The 18,919-nt window shown below is 40.5% G+C and overlaps 1 protein-coding gene across 1 annotated transcript in view; it reads right to left on the bottom strand.

The window, feature by feature from the left end:
- The window catches only part of wdr11 (WD repeat domain 11), a 61,275-nt gene that overhangs the window by 14,668 nt on the left and 27,688 nt on the right, over window positions 1–18,919 (bottom strand). Inside the window, exons 11-20 of the mRNA XM_076891867.1 lie at window positions 14,921–15,005; window positions 11,942–12,048; window positions 10,943–11,018; window positions 8,420–8,528; window positions 7,131–7,252; window positions 6,467–6,614; window positions 3,565–3,671; window positions 3,085–3,199; window positions 1,710–1,881; window positions 792–900 (exon numbers count right to left, since the gene is read on the bottom strand). Coding sequence (XP_076747982.1) covers window positions 792–900; window positions 1,710–1,881; window positions 3,085–3,199; window positions 3,565–3,671; window positions 6,467–6,614; window positions 7,131–7,252; window positions 8,420–8,528; window positions 10,943–11,018; window positions 11,942–12,048; window positions 14,921–15,005 — 1,150 coding nt within the window. The remainder of the gene's footprint in view (window positions 1–791; window positions 901–1,709; window positions 1,882–3,084; window positions 3,200–3,564; window positions 3,672–6,466; window positions 6,615–7,130; window positions 7,253–8,419; window positions 8,529–10,942; window positions 11,019–11,941; window positions 12,049–14,920; window positions 15,006–18,919) is intronic.

Raw genomic sequence — 18,919 nt, forward strand, 5'->3', positions numbered from 1 at the left:
ATTGTAACCAAGATTCGCAATCAGATGATTTTTATTTCTCCTCAGAGTGAATCAGTCTGAAAATAGGTCAACGTTATGAATTAATGAGGGGAAAGTTTGGTTTTGAGATAGCAGAGTTGAAAACCTTCTCATACTCATTCATTAGTTTTTTGTAGAACATACTGTATGTGGGGAGATGAGATCAGTCTGTAACTGTAAAAGTAGCACAGTTCAACAGAAGATGGCTTATTGGTCTTCCTCCTCAAATAGAGCAGTACACAGTACACATGTTTAAATGCAATTTAACCTAGAGCATTTCACACAGATTACTGGCCGAGGCTGTGTGGATATCAATAATTGAAACTACTGACAACAATTGATGTGCTGCTCTGCTCACTTACAACCGCCTGCTTTCAGGGTAGGAAGCAATATTTCATTTTTATTTTTAAAAACACATCAGTAAAACCCATCTTTACACTGCTCAAACAGTTTATTCAAACATCATATGGTCACAGCTCATACGGATCTTGCAGACAACCTCAGGTCAATTCATGAACTTCTACTCAGTAAGTTGCTTTCTCTTACTAAAATGTATCTGCACCCTTATGTACAAGAAAATGAGAAGTAAAGCTTCTGATCACGTCAAACCAAACCTATTCATAACGTTAAATCTTGTTGCTAGTTCCTTTAGCTCAGCAGCACTTTGTGAAAGTTAAAATCATCCTCAGGTCAAAATCAGTTAGCCTGACTAAAAAGACATGTAAACAAGGAGACGATTTCACAGTGAACACTTGTTCAGAGGTGAGACTTACACTTGCGTGACGTCCATGGTAAAGGTTCCTGACCAGGGCTGCAGCAGAAGAAAAGCCTTAAGAGTGAGGGCAGCTCGGGGCAGCAGCAGGTAAGGGCACCACACTGGATCTGTGCATATTTACCACAGATAAGAAAGAACACAATATTAGACTGTAGGTTTTATCAGCATCATAAACTGAGTGACTACAGATGCCAACCTGTAACTGGGTAAAGGAGCTCTAATCCACAGCTACACCGATTAGCCATAACAACCACCTGCCTAATATTGTGTCAGACCACCTTTTGCTGCCAAAACAGCCTTGACCAAACTGTGCTGCGGTTCTTCCCATATAGTAGCATGGTGCCAGGTGTTCCCTAGGCATGCGATGCACACACATCTGGCCATCCACATTATGTAAATTTAAAAAATAAAACAGGCCACCTTCTTCCACTTCTCTGTGGTCCATTTACTCACGCGCTTATTATTGGCGCTTTTGGTGATGGCCGGGGTCACCATGGGAACCCCGATTGGTCTGCGGCTATGCAGCACTATACACAACAAACTGTGAGACACTGTGTATTCTGATTCCTTTCTACCAGAATTACATTTTTCTGCAAACTGAGCTTCAGTAGCTAATCTGTTGGATTGGACCACATGGACCAGCCTTCATAAGAGCTGCAGTTTAGGAGATGTTCTGACCCAGTCGTCTTGCCCAGTTTTCCAGCTTCTAGTTCATCAATTTTGAGAAGAAAAGGCTTACGTGATGAAGAGACAAGACAATCAGTGTTATTTAGTTCACTTATCAGTGGTAATAATGTTATGCCTGATCGGGGTATATGCAACCATTTTTAGTTGACACTTAACAAAAATCAACAACAAAAATCTACATAAACCTTTTCTTTTCAGTCCTTTATGCAGCATAAGGATCCTAGCTCACCAGTCAGGTCTTGTTCATCCATGCGGTAGCTGGCAGACTTCATGGCCATTTCCAACACTCTGATACAGCCATCGTCGGATGCCAGGACAACCTTGTCTGATGTGCACCAATCGATGTCTAAGATGCGGTAGTTCACATTGCGACCAATGCGCATGCTGCTGACCATTTGAACCTGCAGAAAAAGGACATCCAAGGTGATTGATTTCAAATTGCAATCTAATTGCTTCTTTTATTTGTAAGGACACAATATGGAAAGTTTTTTTTTGATCAAGTAAAACAGGAAACAGAATGATGTTATAGGCACACAAGAAAAAAAAATAAAAGTACAGTAAATACATGTTTGTTTTGGTAACAAATAGATATGCCTGTAACTGAACTGTTGTGAATTTGTATGTCGTTAGCTTCATAGCATAATTGCCTAAGTCATTTGACTAAGTCAATGACTTAGGCACTTATGCTATGAAGCTAACGATGTGATAGCACAAGATCCCAAATGGCTCATGTGCTTCCCGCTTCAGCTGCTGATTAGCTCATTGGAAGCTGGGGTTGAAATTCTCTTTTAGATTTCGAATCATAATTCTCATGATTTGTTACATTATAGCTTTTTCTTGTTTTATTCTACGGCTTGACTCATCTACTGTCTGGCTTTTATAACTGGGGACCATAAATAGGGCTCCACGATGACCATTTTCTCTCTACCTCGCTCTTCATAATAAACCAAATCATCGACGCGTGTGTCATTTAATCTGCCAGTTAATATCTAACACTGATTGCTGCTGGGTAAGCCAACAAAAAATGTAGAATGGATACAGATAACAAAATGCAGTGGATGACATTAGATCAAATAAAAAACTGAAATGTAAACAAGCCAGAAGGAATCTCGGGCAAGATGAAAAGTAGACTGCTCAGAGGGGACCTTGTGGATGTTGACGACTTTGGTAAACAAAGCTAAAGATGAAGCAGGGATTCGAGTCGCCTTCAGAACTCACAATCATCCATCCTGCTATGCTTGAGCTTTTACATGTCAAGAGAAAGCTTTTAAGAACTGCGTGTGTGTACCTATACAACACACTGTAATGATTTGTCAACGCAACAGCAGAACTGCAGCAGTTGTATTATTATTACAGTGTTAGCTTCAGAAAGGACATTAGTTTAATGCACCCCATAGAAATACTGTCATGCCCCAGTGAATGCCGTTCTATGAAAACCCATTAAGTGTGCCACAGTGAGCCCGTAAACCACTGCTATGAACCTGAAGACGACTGTTGCTTTTTTAACTTCTGAGCTACGCAGTGCAGTGAGGGTATGCATGCTGGGAATTTATAGCATCTCATATGCAACTACCAGCATGTGGAGTTACTGTATAGAGTCTTACCTCTTTAGTGTCCCAGACCTCTGCTCCATCTGTGTACATGACCAGCAGCTTTTGGTTACCCTTCCCGGGGGCGAAGCGAATCTTCTTCACCCAACCACGATGTGTTGGTATCCCCCTGAAAATGTCAATTAATAATAAGAAGAAATGACCTTATTTACTTTGTGGATTTGACTTTTCAGCTTCATCACTCACAGGTTCATTCAAACATGCTCGTGAAAATGAGCCTGTGTGCACTACATGATGTACTTTGCACAAAATCTGAGAGCACATCAAAGGCCATATAATCCATTTTATGTGCCATGTATTCAGAGCAGGTCAAAAGTGACCCATGTGCGATTTCAAACACGAAACCTACAACCTCTGAAATGGGCTTTACTGATCGATTTGCTCATAATGTTTACAATCTATGAACCGTTTCTTTAACAAAGCATCAGAAAGCAAAACTGGAGCTACCATAAGGTTTTTCAGTCTAGCTGTTACCTCGACAAACGAGCTTTGAGATCCCAGAAGTTGAGATTGCCATCCACATCCCCAAGCACCAGGGTGTCACCTTTCCAGGCAATACAGGCTATACTGCCCATGCTCCCCTGCAACACAGGAAGAAAGAAAAAGGTGTTAAAGCAAAGATGATAAAGTGCTAGCCTCACACGTGAGTCGCTCTAGCTGTGTCCTCTGAGTTTTAAGATAAATTGCAGTTGAGTCCATGATTCTTCAGACATGCAGTCTGAAGTTTATGATTACCCATCATATAACTGGAGATAGACATCAAAAGGAATTAGGTTATTATGTTCACAAGTCACGTCTTTAATGCAGCCAACCATTGCGTAGTTAAAAAAACAAAAACGCGCAATTCAAACAGCATAAAAGCCATCCCTTTTCCCTCTGCAATAAAACATCTCGCTGCCAGGCATTTAATGTCAGGGCATGAAGAAAACAAGACAATAAATTGATATATGTGTGGCAGCTGAGTGGTAAACAAGCACAACATCTGAGTTTTGAATAAGGCCAGACTATGCTGTGAAGCAGAGTGCCAATGTTAAGATGTTACGTGTCAGCTCATCCTCAGTATGTGATAGCCCAAAACTTTTTAGAAGACTTTGGCTCAGTTCCCTGACAGAGATATGAAGATCTTCTATCATCCCGAAAAGACTGTAAAACCTTTGGGGTATGCAAATCTTTGAGAAATAAATCTCAAAGCCGTCACAAAACTAAGGCTTTAAAATCCCCAGGTAAACCGCCGGTATCTGTCTACGTGGCGGAAAGCAAAGCATTGAATAGGCAAACAATCCACCGGTTCACAAAGGAAACTAATATATTCCATAGGTTTCCCTTTAGAAATGCTACACGAAGTGAGATAAATGTTACTCAGTTAAATAATATATTAAATGATAATGAAAAGATATGAGATTGTGCCATCTTCAGTGATGACAAAGATGTGGGCAATCAACACCCGACAGCAGCAGGTGCTACACTACAGCGTGACTAAGCTCTAAACAACTGCAAGTTTGAACAAGGTAATGAGTCCAAGAAAGTCAAAGTCCTCCAAAAGAAAGGGAGGCTTAGGTAACTGAAACTTTCTTAATTAACAATCCGAAGCGTTCTTTGTTAGGGGTGACATGTCCACTTGTAAGGTAATCAAACCATCCTACAGTCATGATGTTACCAATGCATCCTGGATTCACCCGGGTGAAAAGAAATCCTGTCTTCAGTAATAGCTCGTTTCTTTTTACAAGGGAGGACACTTTGCTGTCAGAGCGGATTAATAGCTAGGTTAACATGTACTTGCTTTACATATAAATACACACACGCTTTCTTTTTCCTGTAGCCTGACTCATTGCTCCCTATCAGTGAGGTGAACATTTGCTAAACGCTATCTGGGACAAACTGATGACACCGTCAAATTCGCAGACATTCAGCTGGCCGTTTGGTTCCCAGGGGAAAAAAAAAAGAGAGAGAGAGAGAACTGGCAAAAAACATAGCGCTGTACAATTTATCTTTGAAACCTTTACTTTGATTACATTTAGTTTATGACTGAAAGAGACATTAGGTTGGCAACATTTTGTTGGGGAGCCAAAATCTATATCATCCCCTGCACAAGTTCTCACAAATAACCTGAAGGACACAGGATTTTAAAGAGGGAGTGGTGGCATTTACTTTATCGAGGGGAAAATTGGGCAGACACTGCCTAACAACCGGAACGCAGAGCTTCTTTTGAGTAAAGTGACAAGACAGTGCAGATATAAAGTAAAACACATAACACCAAGGAGATATTTAGCCTCTAAACATAAGAGAGCCCAAAGTAGATGAAGAACATAAAAAGAAAAAAGAGCACTTATTAGCCTTTGGCTAACAAAATGACTGGAAGTGATGGATATGGTACACAGCAGAGGTGGGGGAAATCCAGGCCTCAGGGGCCATTGTCCTGCAGGTTTTAGATGTGTCCTTAATCCAAGACAGCTGATTTAAATGGCTAAATTACATCATCAACGTGTCTTGAAGTTCTCCAGAGGCCTGGTAATGAACTAATCATTTGATTCAGGTGTGCTGACCTGGGTGATCTCTAAAACCTGCAGGACACTGGCCCTTGAGGCCTGGAGTTCCCCCACTGATTGTATACAGTAAAAAAAACAACGTGTGTTAGGAAACAGAGAGTAAATAGATAAACAGATGGTGGAAGGTGGGTGATCAGTAGTTACACTGTCAAAAACTTCCTGAAATGAGCCCTTTCAGGGGGAAACTACTGTGAAATGATCAGCAATCAAAGGATGGCCAACAACATGGGTGTGTGGACACAGCCACAGCAGGTTGTTGGAGCAATATTCAGAATCAGAATACTTTATTAATCCCGAAGGAAATTAGGGATTCACTGATTTCATTGGCACACAAGAGGAAGTGAGTGCACAGTAAGCTCCTCGTAGGCTATGCTAACCTCTGATGGTATTGCAAACCTGGCCCCAAATTTGCCCAGACGGTTAGGTGACAGAATATTTTATTCTGCATATACACTATTTAAAGAAAAGAATGCACAATGGAATGTCACTTCTTTACTGTCACCAGTATCTTGAAAATGCAAATGTTTCAACTAAATTTTTTAACATTTTTCCTCACAACTTATTACAGCAACAGAAACACAGAGAGAGAAAGCACACAGTCAGAAGGAAAAGGAATGACAAGAGAGACTGATGTAAAGGAAAAACCTGATTATGATCTGTGTGTACAAAAAGGATTAACATGATATTAACAAAATGAAAAGAGGTCGATATAAAGCGGGGACAAATAGCTTTGTGCAAGGATCGGTGTGGATGACCTTGAAGCAGTACAAGAGCTTATAAGGTAAAGAGACGAGGAAGAAGGAAAAAAAAAAGACAGTCTCGGGACTCACATCAGGTGGAATTCTTGCACCATCTTTGACTGTGTTGCCCTCTACAGTGATGTGGTACACTTGCCCATCTGTGTCAGTGAATACAAAATGCTCTCTGGCTGAGATAGCCTGGCTTGTCTCCGACTTGCTCTCAGCATCCTGCAGGAGACTGTAGGGAGAAGAAGACAAAAAAATGATACTGACTATTCTCCCACCTAAGCGCTCGTCTTTGTTCACACTTTCTCGTGTGAAATCTTTTGGTTGGACATCTTGTTATTCGGCTCCGCACTTTGACAGGGCTTTACGATTATGAGGAGCCTAGTGATTCCCCAGCAGGGGTGGTTGTACCGCAGGAGGCACCTCTGCAGTTGCCAGAGGGGGTGAAGAAAGACTGTCAAGAAGCTGAACTAATATGAAAAACTAGACACATATATGCACATATATATATCAGCTGTTACACATGAGTGCTACATGACATGTGGTTGAATTATTTATTCTTTATTACAATGTTTTCTCAATGAAACATAGTAAGGACTAAGGAATTTGTTCTGGACTGTCTGTTCTCTTAAGTTCTAACATTGGGACCATAAAAAGTAAATACGATCTCAGCCAGATGGATTTAATGCTGGATTTCATAAATGTCAGTCAAAAGGCTTCCAAGATTCTGGAGCTCCACAGCACTCACCTGATTACTGAGGATTCAACGCTACTCTGCTCGGCATCTGACACAGTCTGCCGAGCCATGGCCTCCCTCGCAGCCATCTGCTTCTTCTTTAGACTCTTCAGGTTGTGGGATGGGGACCATTCCTGTTGACATAACCGGGGGATTGCGGTTTTTGTAACAAAGCCATCCGTACAACACATTTGCGGACACAATAGCAAACAACTGCAGCATGACCCGCAGACAAAGACAGACTGAGAGAAGGGAGATCTGCACACTCACATAAATGAAACTAAGGGAGGCAGGAGATTTGTTTTCCTCAGCCCTCTTGTCTACATTCTGGTGCACTGTGGCTACAAGTCTGGGTGAGTCGAGGTTGTAATCAATATGGAAATGAGACAGCAAAACGGTGCTAGGGGAGGCCTGCATGTATTATTAAGGTTACTGCCGTTTTTATTCACACTGTGGACGATTTTTACGGCCTCACTGTAAAGTTTGTCCAGCATAACTCTTGTTTTATGAGCATTTCTCTGGCCTAATGAAGCCACTGCTGTTTGCTGAGCTTGGGGAAATTTTCCAGACTAATCTTTCAAATGACCCATGCAAACACAAGGCGAGGATGGGCCAAAAAGTATGAGACTATTAACGCAGGAAAGAGTCAACAATGGGTGTTTGCAACACTTTGTAACACAAGTTAAAATATAAAGTGTGGAGTTAAATGAACATTTAAAAGCAGAAATGATACATTCCAGCATGATGATGATCTGTTCTCTTAGTATTGTGGTCGACTGGTCGTCGTCTTTCGGATGCTCACCTCAGCAGATCATCAGCCTCACCCTATGCCCAGCATCCTCCTCTGTATGTCCTTCTTGACTACATCCATGAATGTTTTTTATCATCATCCTCTTTCTCTCCTCCCCGGCAGCTCCATGTTCAACAACTTTCATTCAATACATCCACTCTCTCTTCTCTATACATGTCCAAACCCTCTCAGGCTTCCCTCTTCTGACTTTGTCTCCCAACTGTTCAAACTGATGTGTCCCTCAGGTATACTCATTTCTAACCCTGTCAGTCCTGGTCACTCCCGATGAAAATCTTTGCATCTTTAAATCTGCCACTACCACCTCCTGTCTTTTTGTCAGCGCCACTGTCTCCAATTCATATATCACTACCATCTTGTAAAGCTTTTCTTTCACTCTTGCTGCTATCCTTCTGTCAAAAATCATTCCTGACACTCGTCTCCATCCTGCCTGGACTCTGTTCTTTACTTGGTACAAAATCTAATTTTTATTAGTGTGTAAATGTGTTTGTACCAGTGCAGTAACAGTGGGGAAGTTCTTAGCCATCTCCCGGAGAAGAGTCCCAGTCCGGATGTCCCACAGCTCCAAGGGTTTGTCTCTGAACACGACCACCAGGTACTGCCTGAGGAGGAAAAACACAAAACATACATTCTGAACAACCAATATAAGGCTTGTTGTGGTGTAGCATAAAGTAAGAAGTTAGCAATGTGTGGCTAAAGTAATGATGAAGACACGAGTTGTTTTCTTTATTATGCAGTCTAAGACTTTTTGTGTTTATATGGTACAACAACTCCTCCTTTCTATTCAACTCTCCATATTATCTTCTAGCTTAGTTACACCACTGTTTACAGTGTACAACAGATTAGACATTCTGACGTGTAACCTGATGTTTATCAGACTAAATCCACAAAATAATCACTGTCCAAACCTGTGACCGAGCTAACAAGCTGTTGTTCTACTGTGCAATTACACAGAAGCCAATATTTAACCTTCAGCTGCTGTACAGGAACTTGAGCGTATGAAAAAACATTGTCTTCTTTCACTGTAAATACAAACAGTAAGTAATAATTATTATAAGATTGTGCTTTGTGGCCTCCTGTAAGATGTGATGAGTCTCCCAGTACTTTTTTCTCCTCCCTATTATAATCACCTCAGTAACACACAGCCTAGCTGCCTTTTAAAGTGAGGCTGTGCAGATTTGGAGTAAAAGAAGCAACTTTGGAAATAAAATAAAATACATTTTTAAACTAATTTTGCAGAAAATCCCTCAAAAATCAAAACGTGGTATGAGCAGTCACAGATGATCTTTTAGAGTGAACTCAGTTTCAGAGGCCAGAAAAACAAGACACAGATTGTGAGTGCAACTGAAAGAGGATAGTCAACATTTTCAGAATCTTTTCCAATGAATGATTGATTATTGAAGAAAAATAACTAAAATATTTGGTGCGACTCTAAGAACGTTCTTCAGCCTAACATCTTCAACAACACTAATCGGCCTGCAGTTTGTTGCTAACCACTTCGCTATGGCGTTTGTTGTCGCTTGTCCTGCTTTTGTTTATCTATCCTTCTCCCACAAGTCTGCCGAATCCTCCCGCCACTGTTTGTTTGGGTGGGTGGGTGATTTGGGCATCAATAGCATGTAATGTATTTAAATGATACTTCAGACTTGAAGTACTCCGGTGATAAGTAAACTCAACTTTGCAGTGCTTTACAAATAACTTTAGTTCTATCAACACTGCCGTCTGCAACAGGTTTAATATGTCCATGCAAAAGATCTCCACCTTTTCTGTCCCTGCACCTTTTTTCCTGTTTCGGTTCATGTGAGCGCTGCAGCATAGGTAGGCCCACCATTAAGTTTCTTTAATTTCTCTCTCTCTTTGCAATTGCATGTCATCAGCCAACAGTAAGCATAAGCCTTATAAAATGGTGGCAGTAGGTGAAGCAAAGTCTTGCAAAATTAAACAGAGACTAGCTACTGAGGTTGACTGTGTTTGGCTTGTGTCAGCGCTTCGAGTTTGAGTGTTTCTATATTCATTAAAAAGGCGATGTCTAATCACTCTGGGTTCATTCTCAGGCCTATATGTCCACAAACTTTAGCACACAGGGTTTGATTCTGTTCATCTGGATGTAGCGTTTTCAGTTGCAGAAACGTTTTGTCACTCATCCAAGTGGATGTGGACCCTAATTTGCTAGGGTTCATAAACCAGGACTAGGGCTGATTAAAAGGAGAGCAATAAGATCATGCACTGGTCAGTTCAGACTGAGACAAATGTGGGTTTACTGCTTGTTACTCAAGCTTTGAAAGCAGTTCGTGGAGAGGATACAGTTTACTTAGTAGAATGCCATTAGGAGTACATTACTTGTCTCCTCTTGTGTTACAGCTTGTGATATCATATATAACATTCTTGTGGGCATGGCTTCTGTACTGACCCTTACATTTACTGCCTCCACTTTAGCCTGTTCCTTTCATGAGAGGATGAGAAACTTGTTGCCACTGGCAATAAAGTAAAATGCGCTGCCACCTTATGCCATTTGTAACGTATACACGAAGCTTGACAAAAGATGTTGGCCTTGAAAAAAAAGATGAAATGACTGTCTCCCAGAGAGCAGCAGAGTATGCAATAAACAGCTGCTGTATGAAAACCTTGTTTATAGTTTCATTTTTTTAAAAATGTGTGATGACTGTAAATGAATGCTCTATTTTTTTCCACTGAATAACACAGCCCCTTCAAAAGATAAGGCAATGAAAGAGAGAAAATGAAGTTTCCAAAATGCTGCACAACATGAATAAATGAAGGTCGGGGAATAATTACGAATGAAACAGCAAATTAAAGACAACTCTCAGCTTTAAAGCCCTTTTCACAGATTTCTATTACAATTGGATCCGAGTATGGCAAAGCCACAAGACCACTCACACCTTTGTGTGAAATGTACACTCTGTGCTTATGAATGCAGATCTCAGGTAGAAACATCAGCAAGTGTGTGCCTCTTATTTGTATTTACTTTTGTTGGTGTTTTGGAGAGTTGGTGACTTACTTGAGATGAGACACTTTAATCATCTCAATGGGTGGCTCATCATTTCCGCGCTCGCCTCTGAATGCAAAGCATCTGCCTGGAAAACACAACAAACACACACCGAGAGGGAGAAAGTGAGAGGCTGAAGGAGAGGAGGTGATAATCGAAGACAGAAGATGGTATCTTTCCTTATATACCTGTGAAAAAGCTGATCCATCTCATTTTCTTTTTAGTGCCAGTGCATCCTGGTTTTATCTCTTTTGTCAGAGCCAGGAGAGAAAGCTGTACACAACTTATTCTAACCATCTGCTCTAATCCGTGCTTAACACTCGCAACTTTCCGGTCACGAAATTCGACATTATGCAGAGCATCAAAGTGGCCCTGTGAGCAAAACAAGAATGCCCTTCAGGTGCCCTGCATCACATTTGCCAACGGAAGTGCTTATCAGATTTCGCGAAGGGCACTAAGGAAAGGTGGCCTGATTGAAATGTGCAAGTGATAGAGGTGCCTGTTGCAAGTTTAACCTACAGTTGTGTTGATGACGGCAGGTGAGAGCTGTGGTTCACTAGAGGCTTATGAAGCACTGCTCACCATTTATGCCTTTATTTCCTTACTTATATAAAGTAGGAAGAATCGCATAGGTCAAATGTGCATTTACAAAAACACACATCGCAACTACGACCCAGGGTGGAGCAAACACAGTAACAGAGACACCAGAAAGGGAAATTACATTCGACTTCTCATTACCATAAAAACTGTCAGAACCTGAAGCGCTCCATGAATGGATTCTTTTTGGAAAGACAAGTCAAAGGGTTGATGGAAGTGTCTCTTTGAGAACCACACAGACAAAGAGAGACAGATAAAAGAGAAAGTCAGAGCGACAGAGACTGAAGTCTCTTTTTTTTGTGTTGGTAAGGGTGCAGAAAGCCAAAAGAAAACTCTAAAGAACAAAGGATAATACAAAAGTTGTGGTTGGTACCCTCAGGTATAGATGATAATATGTGCGTGTGTGTCTCTCACCAGTAGGCAGGTCGACATGCTGCAGTTCATTTCGCACCAGCCCCATGTTGTTGGGTGCAGAAGTGGCAAAAGACAGGAAACTGGTAAGACTCACCCATTCTATCCCCCTGTGAAATAAATCAATGCACACACAAGATTTTTAGTTAAACTAAAAAAAAAAAAATAGTGCCATCTAACAGATGCAGCCTAGCTGTAAAACATTCCCATTAATACATCCAAGCGTGGTGTGAGGTAGATGGGTTTCGTTAAAGCCCAAAACAGATCGGGAAGGAGCAAAATGAAGCTAGAGAGTGTGAGATTAGGATATTTTTCGAAGAAGCTGGCCCAGTGGAGGGAGCACAAACTCCACAGTAATGAGATGGTAAATAGCCACATGATTAATTAGTCGATTTCCCCACTAAATGTAAATGAGATGCTGAGAAACTGGGCTTCTTTCGGCATGGCTGTGCAGGGCAACGGCTGCTGGACTCATCTACATAAAGCATCTCTCCTCTCCCAAACTCATAAAACACACAGCTTTAAACCTAAGATTGTACATCACAGCACTGCACTGTGTTCCACCTGTGTCTGTATATGAAGAGAGAAGAAAATATCTATTTATATGATAAAAAAAAATGCACAGGGGGAAACATCTATGAGATCTGTTTAATACGAGCAAACGTATTTAAGCAGCGGACAGGTCAACGGAATACATATTGTATGCTGAGAGCGCAGAGCAGTGTTTAAGGAGACAAATTACAAGCGGATGAAGACATGAATCCTGAGTGTCACTGCTGAAGAGCAAACTCTCAGTCACCAGTAACCAGGCAGAAAAAGCCACTGCCTCATTTCTCCCTTTAATCCTTACATACACAGAAGGCGTTTCAAGTAACTTCTGCTCGTGTTGCGCAGCTCATTAAACTTTGCTGAAGTTTTGTATTTGTGGATACCAACTTCTCTCATTAAAGAAACCCTGGCTCTGCTTGAACGGATGGTGTTTGCTCCCAATCAATCTCTTAACAGTATTAATTGATTCAATCTTGTGCTTAATTAATCCTGGTCAAATAGTTTTGCTGCTCATTAGAGAATGCTAACTAATGAAGCACAGTTGGCTCTGTGCTGATGTCTGGCGGTTGCATTGTGGGGCAGCTTTCTACACAAAGACTGTAAATAAAGATAGGGCCTTTATTCCAGTGTGGCTGTTACCTGCGGAGCAGGTTAGGAATGGGACCAGGAGCATGCTCGTCATCTTGTCAATATGCATAAATTTATGCATCGTGAATTCGTCCTTCACTGTGTGACTAACAATGAGTTCTGTTTTATATTCTGAGGCAACCAGGCGGAAAACATTCAGCACAAATCACCTGAACTGTGACTCGTACGATCGTGTGCTGGCACGCAGTACACTGAAAAGTTTTTTGGCCGCGCCAGCACATTCACTCGCCGCTTGCCCAGCTCAGATTTCAGGTTCAGTGGCACACTGGAGATCCAAAGTGCATCACAGAGGTAAAAGTGTCAGAATGGGACTTACACCGAGTGATGTAAACATTAAAAAAACAGCCACTGTGTTGAAAACACAGGCACAGAGGACTGGCAAAATTTAAATCTGGTATGGTTTTTGATTTTTATAGACCAATTCAAGGACAGTTTTGATCACATCTTGTACATTTGAAGATACAGCATGTATCGCTATCCAGATCTGAAGAAGTGCATTAGGACAAATGAGTTAAAAGAATAGGAAAACTGCACTGAAACACAGTCAGATTTTAGTCAAGAACATCACCCCAATCTGTCTCCTAATTAGAATAAACAGCCTGAACACTTACTTGATATGAATTCGACATGACTGAATGGTGCCCTTATAAATATGTAAAATGATATGTGATGTGGATTCAGCCCAGCAAGCGTTCTGCCTAATGTGTAACCAGTCTTACAGTTTTATATCTCTTTCTGAGAAGGCACAGAGACATACACGAATGCAGACAACGCACTGCTTTCTCCCTCCCTGGATTTCTCTGTTACACCAACAACAACAACAAAACAGAAGGACGAGGTCTTTTCAGCAGCTCCCTTATTTCCCAAGAGGTCGCAAGAGTGGATGGATCCACACGTTTGATCTGGCACAGATTTTACACCGGATGACCTTCCTGACGCAACGCTCCCATTTATCCAAGCTTGGGACAGGTATTAGAAGTCCACTAGCTTGTGACCCTCCTCCTGAGGCTGGGTTTGTCAATTGAACTGAGAATCTTTCCCATGTAAGACAAATGCATTAACCGCTACGCCACTGACAACAAGGAAAAATGCAACAGAAAAAACAAAACAAAAAACGTTTTACTGTTTTATTCTAGCTTTTTATTGTGTTTGTAGTGTTTGAGTTCCAATTAGCAGAAATGTCAACAGCTTCTTACTGCATCTGTTTTTAATGATCACTTTCCTGGTTAAAATGCATAGTTAATAACAGAGGGAAGAAGCTTCCTAATTTAGATTACTGCTCTTTCCTGAACTGCCCCTTTGATCTGTGATTGACAGCCTAATTAATTAACTGCTTAAACTTCAGGGATTGGTGTGTGTTCAGAGCTAAGGGTGCCACAACATGTCTGAATACTGGTGTTGAGTTTCTCCCTCAAATAAGTAAATTACTGTAAATGGCAGTGGGAAACCAATAAATCACTTTTTTTTTTTTTCAAGATTTGGTTATTGTACTTAGTTAAACCACCTCACTCTAATAAATACTTGAAAAAAAACATATAAACCAAATAGGGAATGATTTCTCGTAAAAAAAAAAAAATGGGTTGACATTAATTGTGTGACAGTGAATTGCCTGAATCCACCTCAAGCTGACTGGCTCCTGGGATTTGTCTAACATGTCATTTAGCTGATGTTTCAGCTAAAGACTGCCATGACTTCATATACTTGCTCATTACTGAGACTGAACTGTTGAAGTGTAAAAAAATAAGAATAAAAATTTGTACACAATAACAGAAACAATAGTCTTACCTGACTTCACATGAGTGAACGCTGAGTTCTTTGTGGAGAAGTCCACTCGTTAGGTTGTAGACCAGCACAGACCCGTTGCTCGTGCCTAAGCAGAACAAACGGAAACAGAGAGCAGGGAGTAAGACATACGAGCCAGGCTGATGCAGAGAGGAAGAAAGGTCACAAGCCAGAGTTACATATCATAGCAGCATCTAGCCTCCAGCAGTATCAGAGACACGATGTGTCAGTGTGACACCCCTGTGTTCCCTGTCACTGCAGTAGGTGTGGAAAGAGGCAACACATCAAACCCTGTGTCATTCAGCTCACAGCCTGAGAACATCAGTTTCATCTGCTGCTGAAAACGACACAACAGCTTGATCCATCCCTAAACTTTACCTGATTAAATACCGCAAGTGACAGTCGACACTCCCACAAACTCAAACTTTTTTTAAAAACATTTGTTCATACTCATATTGCACTTTTAATGTGATTTTCTGAGGTTTGCTTATGCAGCTAAAAAAAACAACAACAAAAAAAACATTTTTTGAGCAAATACAAGAAATGTTTTTTTTGCCCTGACATAAATTCATACACAAAAAAAATCAAACTAAGACAACTGAGTCGTCACTTTGAATCATTTGCATCTTCTAAGGATGTGAACAAGTTTAAGTTCTAAAGCCTCTATATCCCACCTTAGCTTAATTTACAAAGTGGAATGGCATCATGCCTATTGTACATATGCAAAAAACCCAATTTCATTTTCCTATATATGCAATAATATCCTTTATTTGCACTCTTTGCTTTAAACCATAGACTATGAAAAACTACCAAGTAGTTTGAAAACAATCAGGAATGACAAACTATTATTTAAAAAACCCAAACTCTGCGGTGCATCTAATATCTAATGAAGACTCAAGTTTAATGATGCCTGGAAAGCATTTAACTGGGTCTGGGGCATTCCTTCTGCAGGTGCAGAAACACATTTAGTTTTTGCAATTATATTGACTGTGACCACAGTGACTATGATCACATGCTGACAAAACATCTGGAATCGGTGATAGGCAGTGTGGCATGGGTGTTTGTGTATCCTCTTCCTTCTCCTGGTGCTGCTAATAGATGGCATGTAGTGTGGGCACAAAGATGCTTCAGCAGGATTTGAACAGGGAAGGACTGAGTGGAGATGACATTCCTGCAGCGTGATTCCTCACAGCCAGTGTTTGTTTACTTTATGCAAGATTAGTCAGGCTCTGTACCTCGCAAATTATCACCTTATAGCTTCAGAGATTGTTAATCTATTAAAAACACATGTAAAAATGTCAAGTTGTTGTTTTATGTGGATCTGGAATACACTTCTTGGCTCAGCATAATGACTCCAATGCTTTAGCTGCTTGGCAAGGTCACTGGAAGAACAAAACTGAAAGAAGTCGCTCCTTCAAGAAATATATTAGTGAGCATGCCTGCAGAAAGGCCAGCCAAGCAAGCTGTCTTTCCTAGTCCCAGTGTTTATGCACAGTTAACCAACAACTGGCTGTAGTCTCATATTAACCACACAGACATGAGAGTGTATACGTCTCCTCTAGCACTTGCTCAATAAGACCACACTATTGTTTATTTCATGTAGAATACAAATACGATGTTTTCTGACCAGCTATTTCTATAGTGCTAGTGGTAGTGTCGGCCTTGCAGTTTCTATCGAGACTAAAATAATAAGAATATCTCAGAGTTTGTATGTCTTGGGTTGTCAGTTCTATTTATTTGTCCTGTAATAAAATAAACTGATAAACCATAAATTAACCTTTATCAAAAAGACCACGGGAGTTAACTATTACAAAAATGAATCATTAATTTTAATCAAAACTTCATCCTTTAAACATTCGGTTTTGGCTTGGGCATGGATAGTACTTGGCGATACAGCCTCGCTAGCGTTTACTGAGGATTTCAACACAGCAACAAGGTCAAGGCTCAGATCAGCCAAATGCATTAAAAGTCATTGGAAAACATTTTAGCATTCAGCAACATAGCACACAGTCCTGAACAAATGGTCATTCAGATGTTATCACAGTGAAGAGTTGGGATCAGTGGGGACGATGCAAAACATTCAGCCAGGTACAAGCTAAAAAAATATTTTAGTTTTGTGTCATCATACTGGCATTTTATGTCATTTTCATGTAATATACTATAGTATTCTTTTTTTTATTGCTGGTATAGAATGTGCAGCAAAATATTTCATTAATAGCGTATTTAGACAGATTCTTGCACCTTCCCATTTAACCTCATGAATTCCTTGAGAGTACCAGAAATCATTTTATGCTAATCCAAAAATTAATGTTTCAATACCAAGTGATGACAGATCTGAACTCCATCTGCAAATGAACCCAACAAATTATGAGAAGGGGGAAAGATAGAAAAAGAAAAGAGACATAAAGTGGAAGCTTTGAATGGATTCTTTTGTGGGCTACAATCCCGATTCCTCTCTGACAGGCCACTGGAGCTGATAATTAAAATCCATCAATCCGATAATTGCTTTGCTTTCTGAAGCACAGTAGCTTTATTTTGTATATTTGTTATTGATAAATTTAGATTTTGCTTTATTGATACTTTATTTAAATCATCCATTTTCTCTGGTTCAAACCACACAGTGGAGTGTAGCTGTCAGGAAAGTGTGGATAAATAAATATTAGAAGGCTGGGAGGGATATCAGTCTGTCAGTGTTTGTACAAGCCACTGAATAAGAAGGGTGTGGGCCTTGTACCTATCAGTAATGGAGCTGTCAGATCCCCCAAGGCTTACAACTCTTTAAACAGGAGACCAGACAGCAGTGATTTTGGGAAGCTCCTTGGGTGCAGAGCTTCTGTAACCTTTCCTAAGAGAGGAGAACAAGAGCAAAAAAGACTGGCAGAGGGGAAAGTGAGAGACGGAAATGAAGAAAACAGAGTTGGGAATCCCTGCACTTTGTCTAACTGTGATGAAACTGTGGAAGGCAATTTCAAACCTCAGTGCTTTCACACCATCAGCAGTAGGTGCATCTCCTGCTTTAATTGCACTAATAGAAAGTGTAAAAAGTCTGTATCCTTAGCTGTTCCCCTGACTAGTGTCTCATAACTGAGAACTCAGTGTTTCTCCTCTTTAACTTGTGCACACATTAGGGAGAAGCCGAATGCCGACTGGAACAGAGGCCAAGAAAATGATACTGCATGTGCCAAGCACTCATGCGTGAATCAATCTGGATTTACTGATCAGGTAAAATATACCAACACCCCCTAGAATACCTGCCCCAGTGCCAACCGTGGCAGCAATACTGAGGAGGTGAGAAATGCTACTGTAACTTTGACTCATTGATCATTAATGATCAAGGAACTGACCTCACAGCCCATTGTTCATTCAGTGGACTGGTTTCAGTTATTGTGCAAATGTACTGTTTATAAGGTTGGGGAAGCCTGCAGTCAGCTGAGACAGAAGAAGTCACTTGGATGAGTGACGAAACATTTCTCCCACTGAAAACGCTGCGTCAAGATGAACAGAAACGACTCGTAAACAGAAACAACCTGGGGATTTACTTACCTGGATGGTTGAGCGCGCATCAAGACAACGTAACCTTGACTCGTTTTGCATTTGATGATAGCGTAAGTAGGTAAAGTAAGTTTAAAAAGTTTATTTATTAAGCACATTTCAAATTCACAAAGTACTTTACAACAGGAAACAGTAAAATATATTAGAAAACAGACACAAAAAGATAAAATAAAACCGTAGATTGAAAAAATCTTGACAGTGAGATCTTGACTCGAGACAGACTGTTTAGTGCTTTGTATTTGCATACAGGAATTGTATATATGACATTAGTTAAGACATTACAGTAATCTGAGCGCAATGACACAGCGAGTAACAGGCTCCAACTCTCCAAATGCAATATTTAATATTATTGTAACTTGTACTTTGTGTGCACATTCCCTCTAACTGTACTAATAAAATAAAGTGGCTATAAATGACACGCATTAGCCTCAAGATACCATTTTAATTAAA

This window comes from Maylandia zebra, linkage group LG13, assembly GCF_041146795.1.
Source record: "Maylandia zebra isolate NMK-2024a linkage group LG13, Mzebra_GT3a, whole genome shotgun sequence".
Lineage (NCBI taxonomy): Eukaryota > Metazoa > Chordata > Actinopteri > Cichliformes > Cichlidae > Maylandia > Maylandia zebra.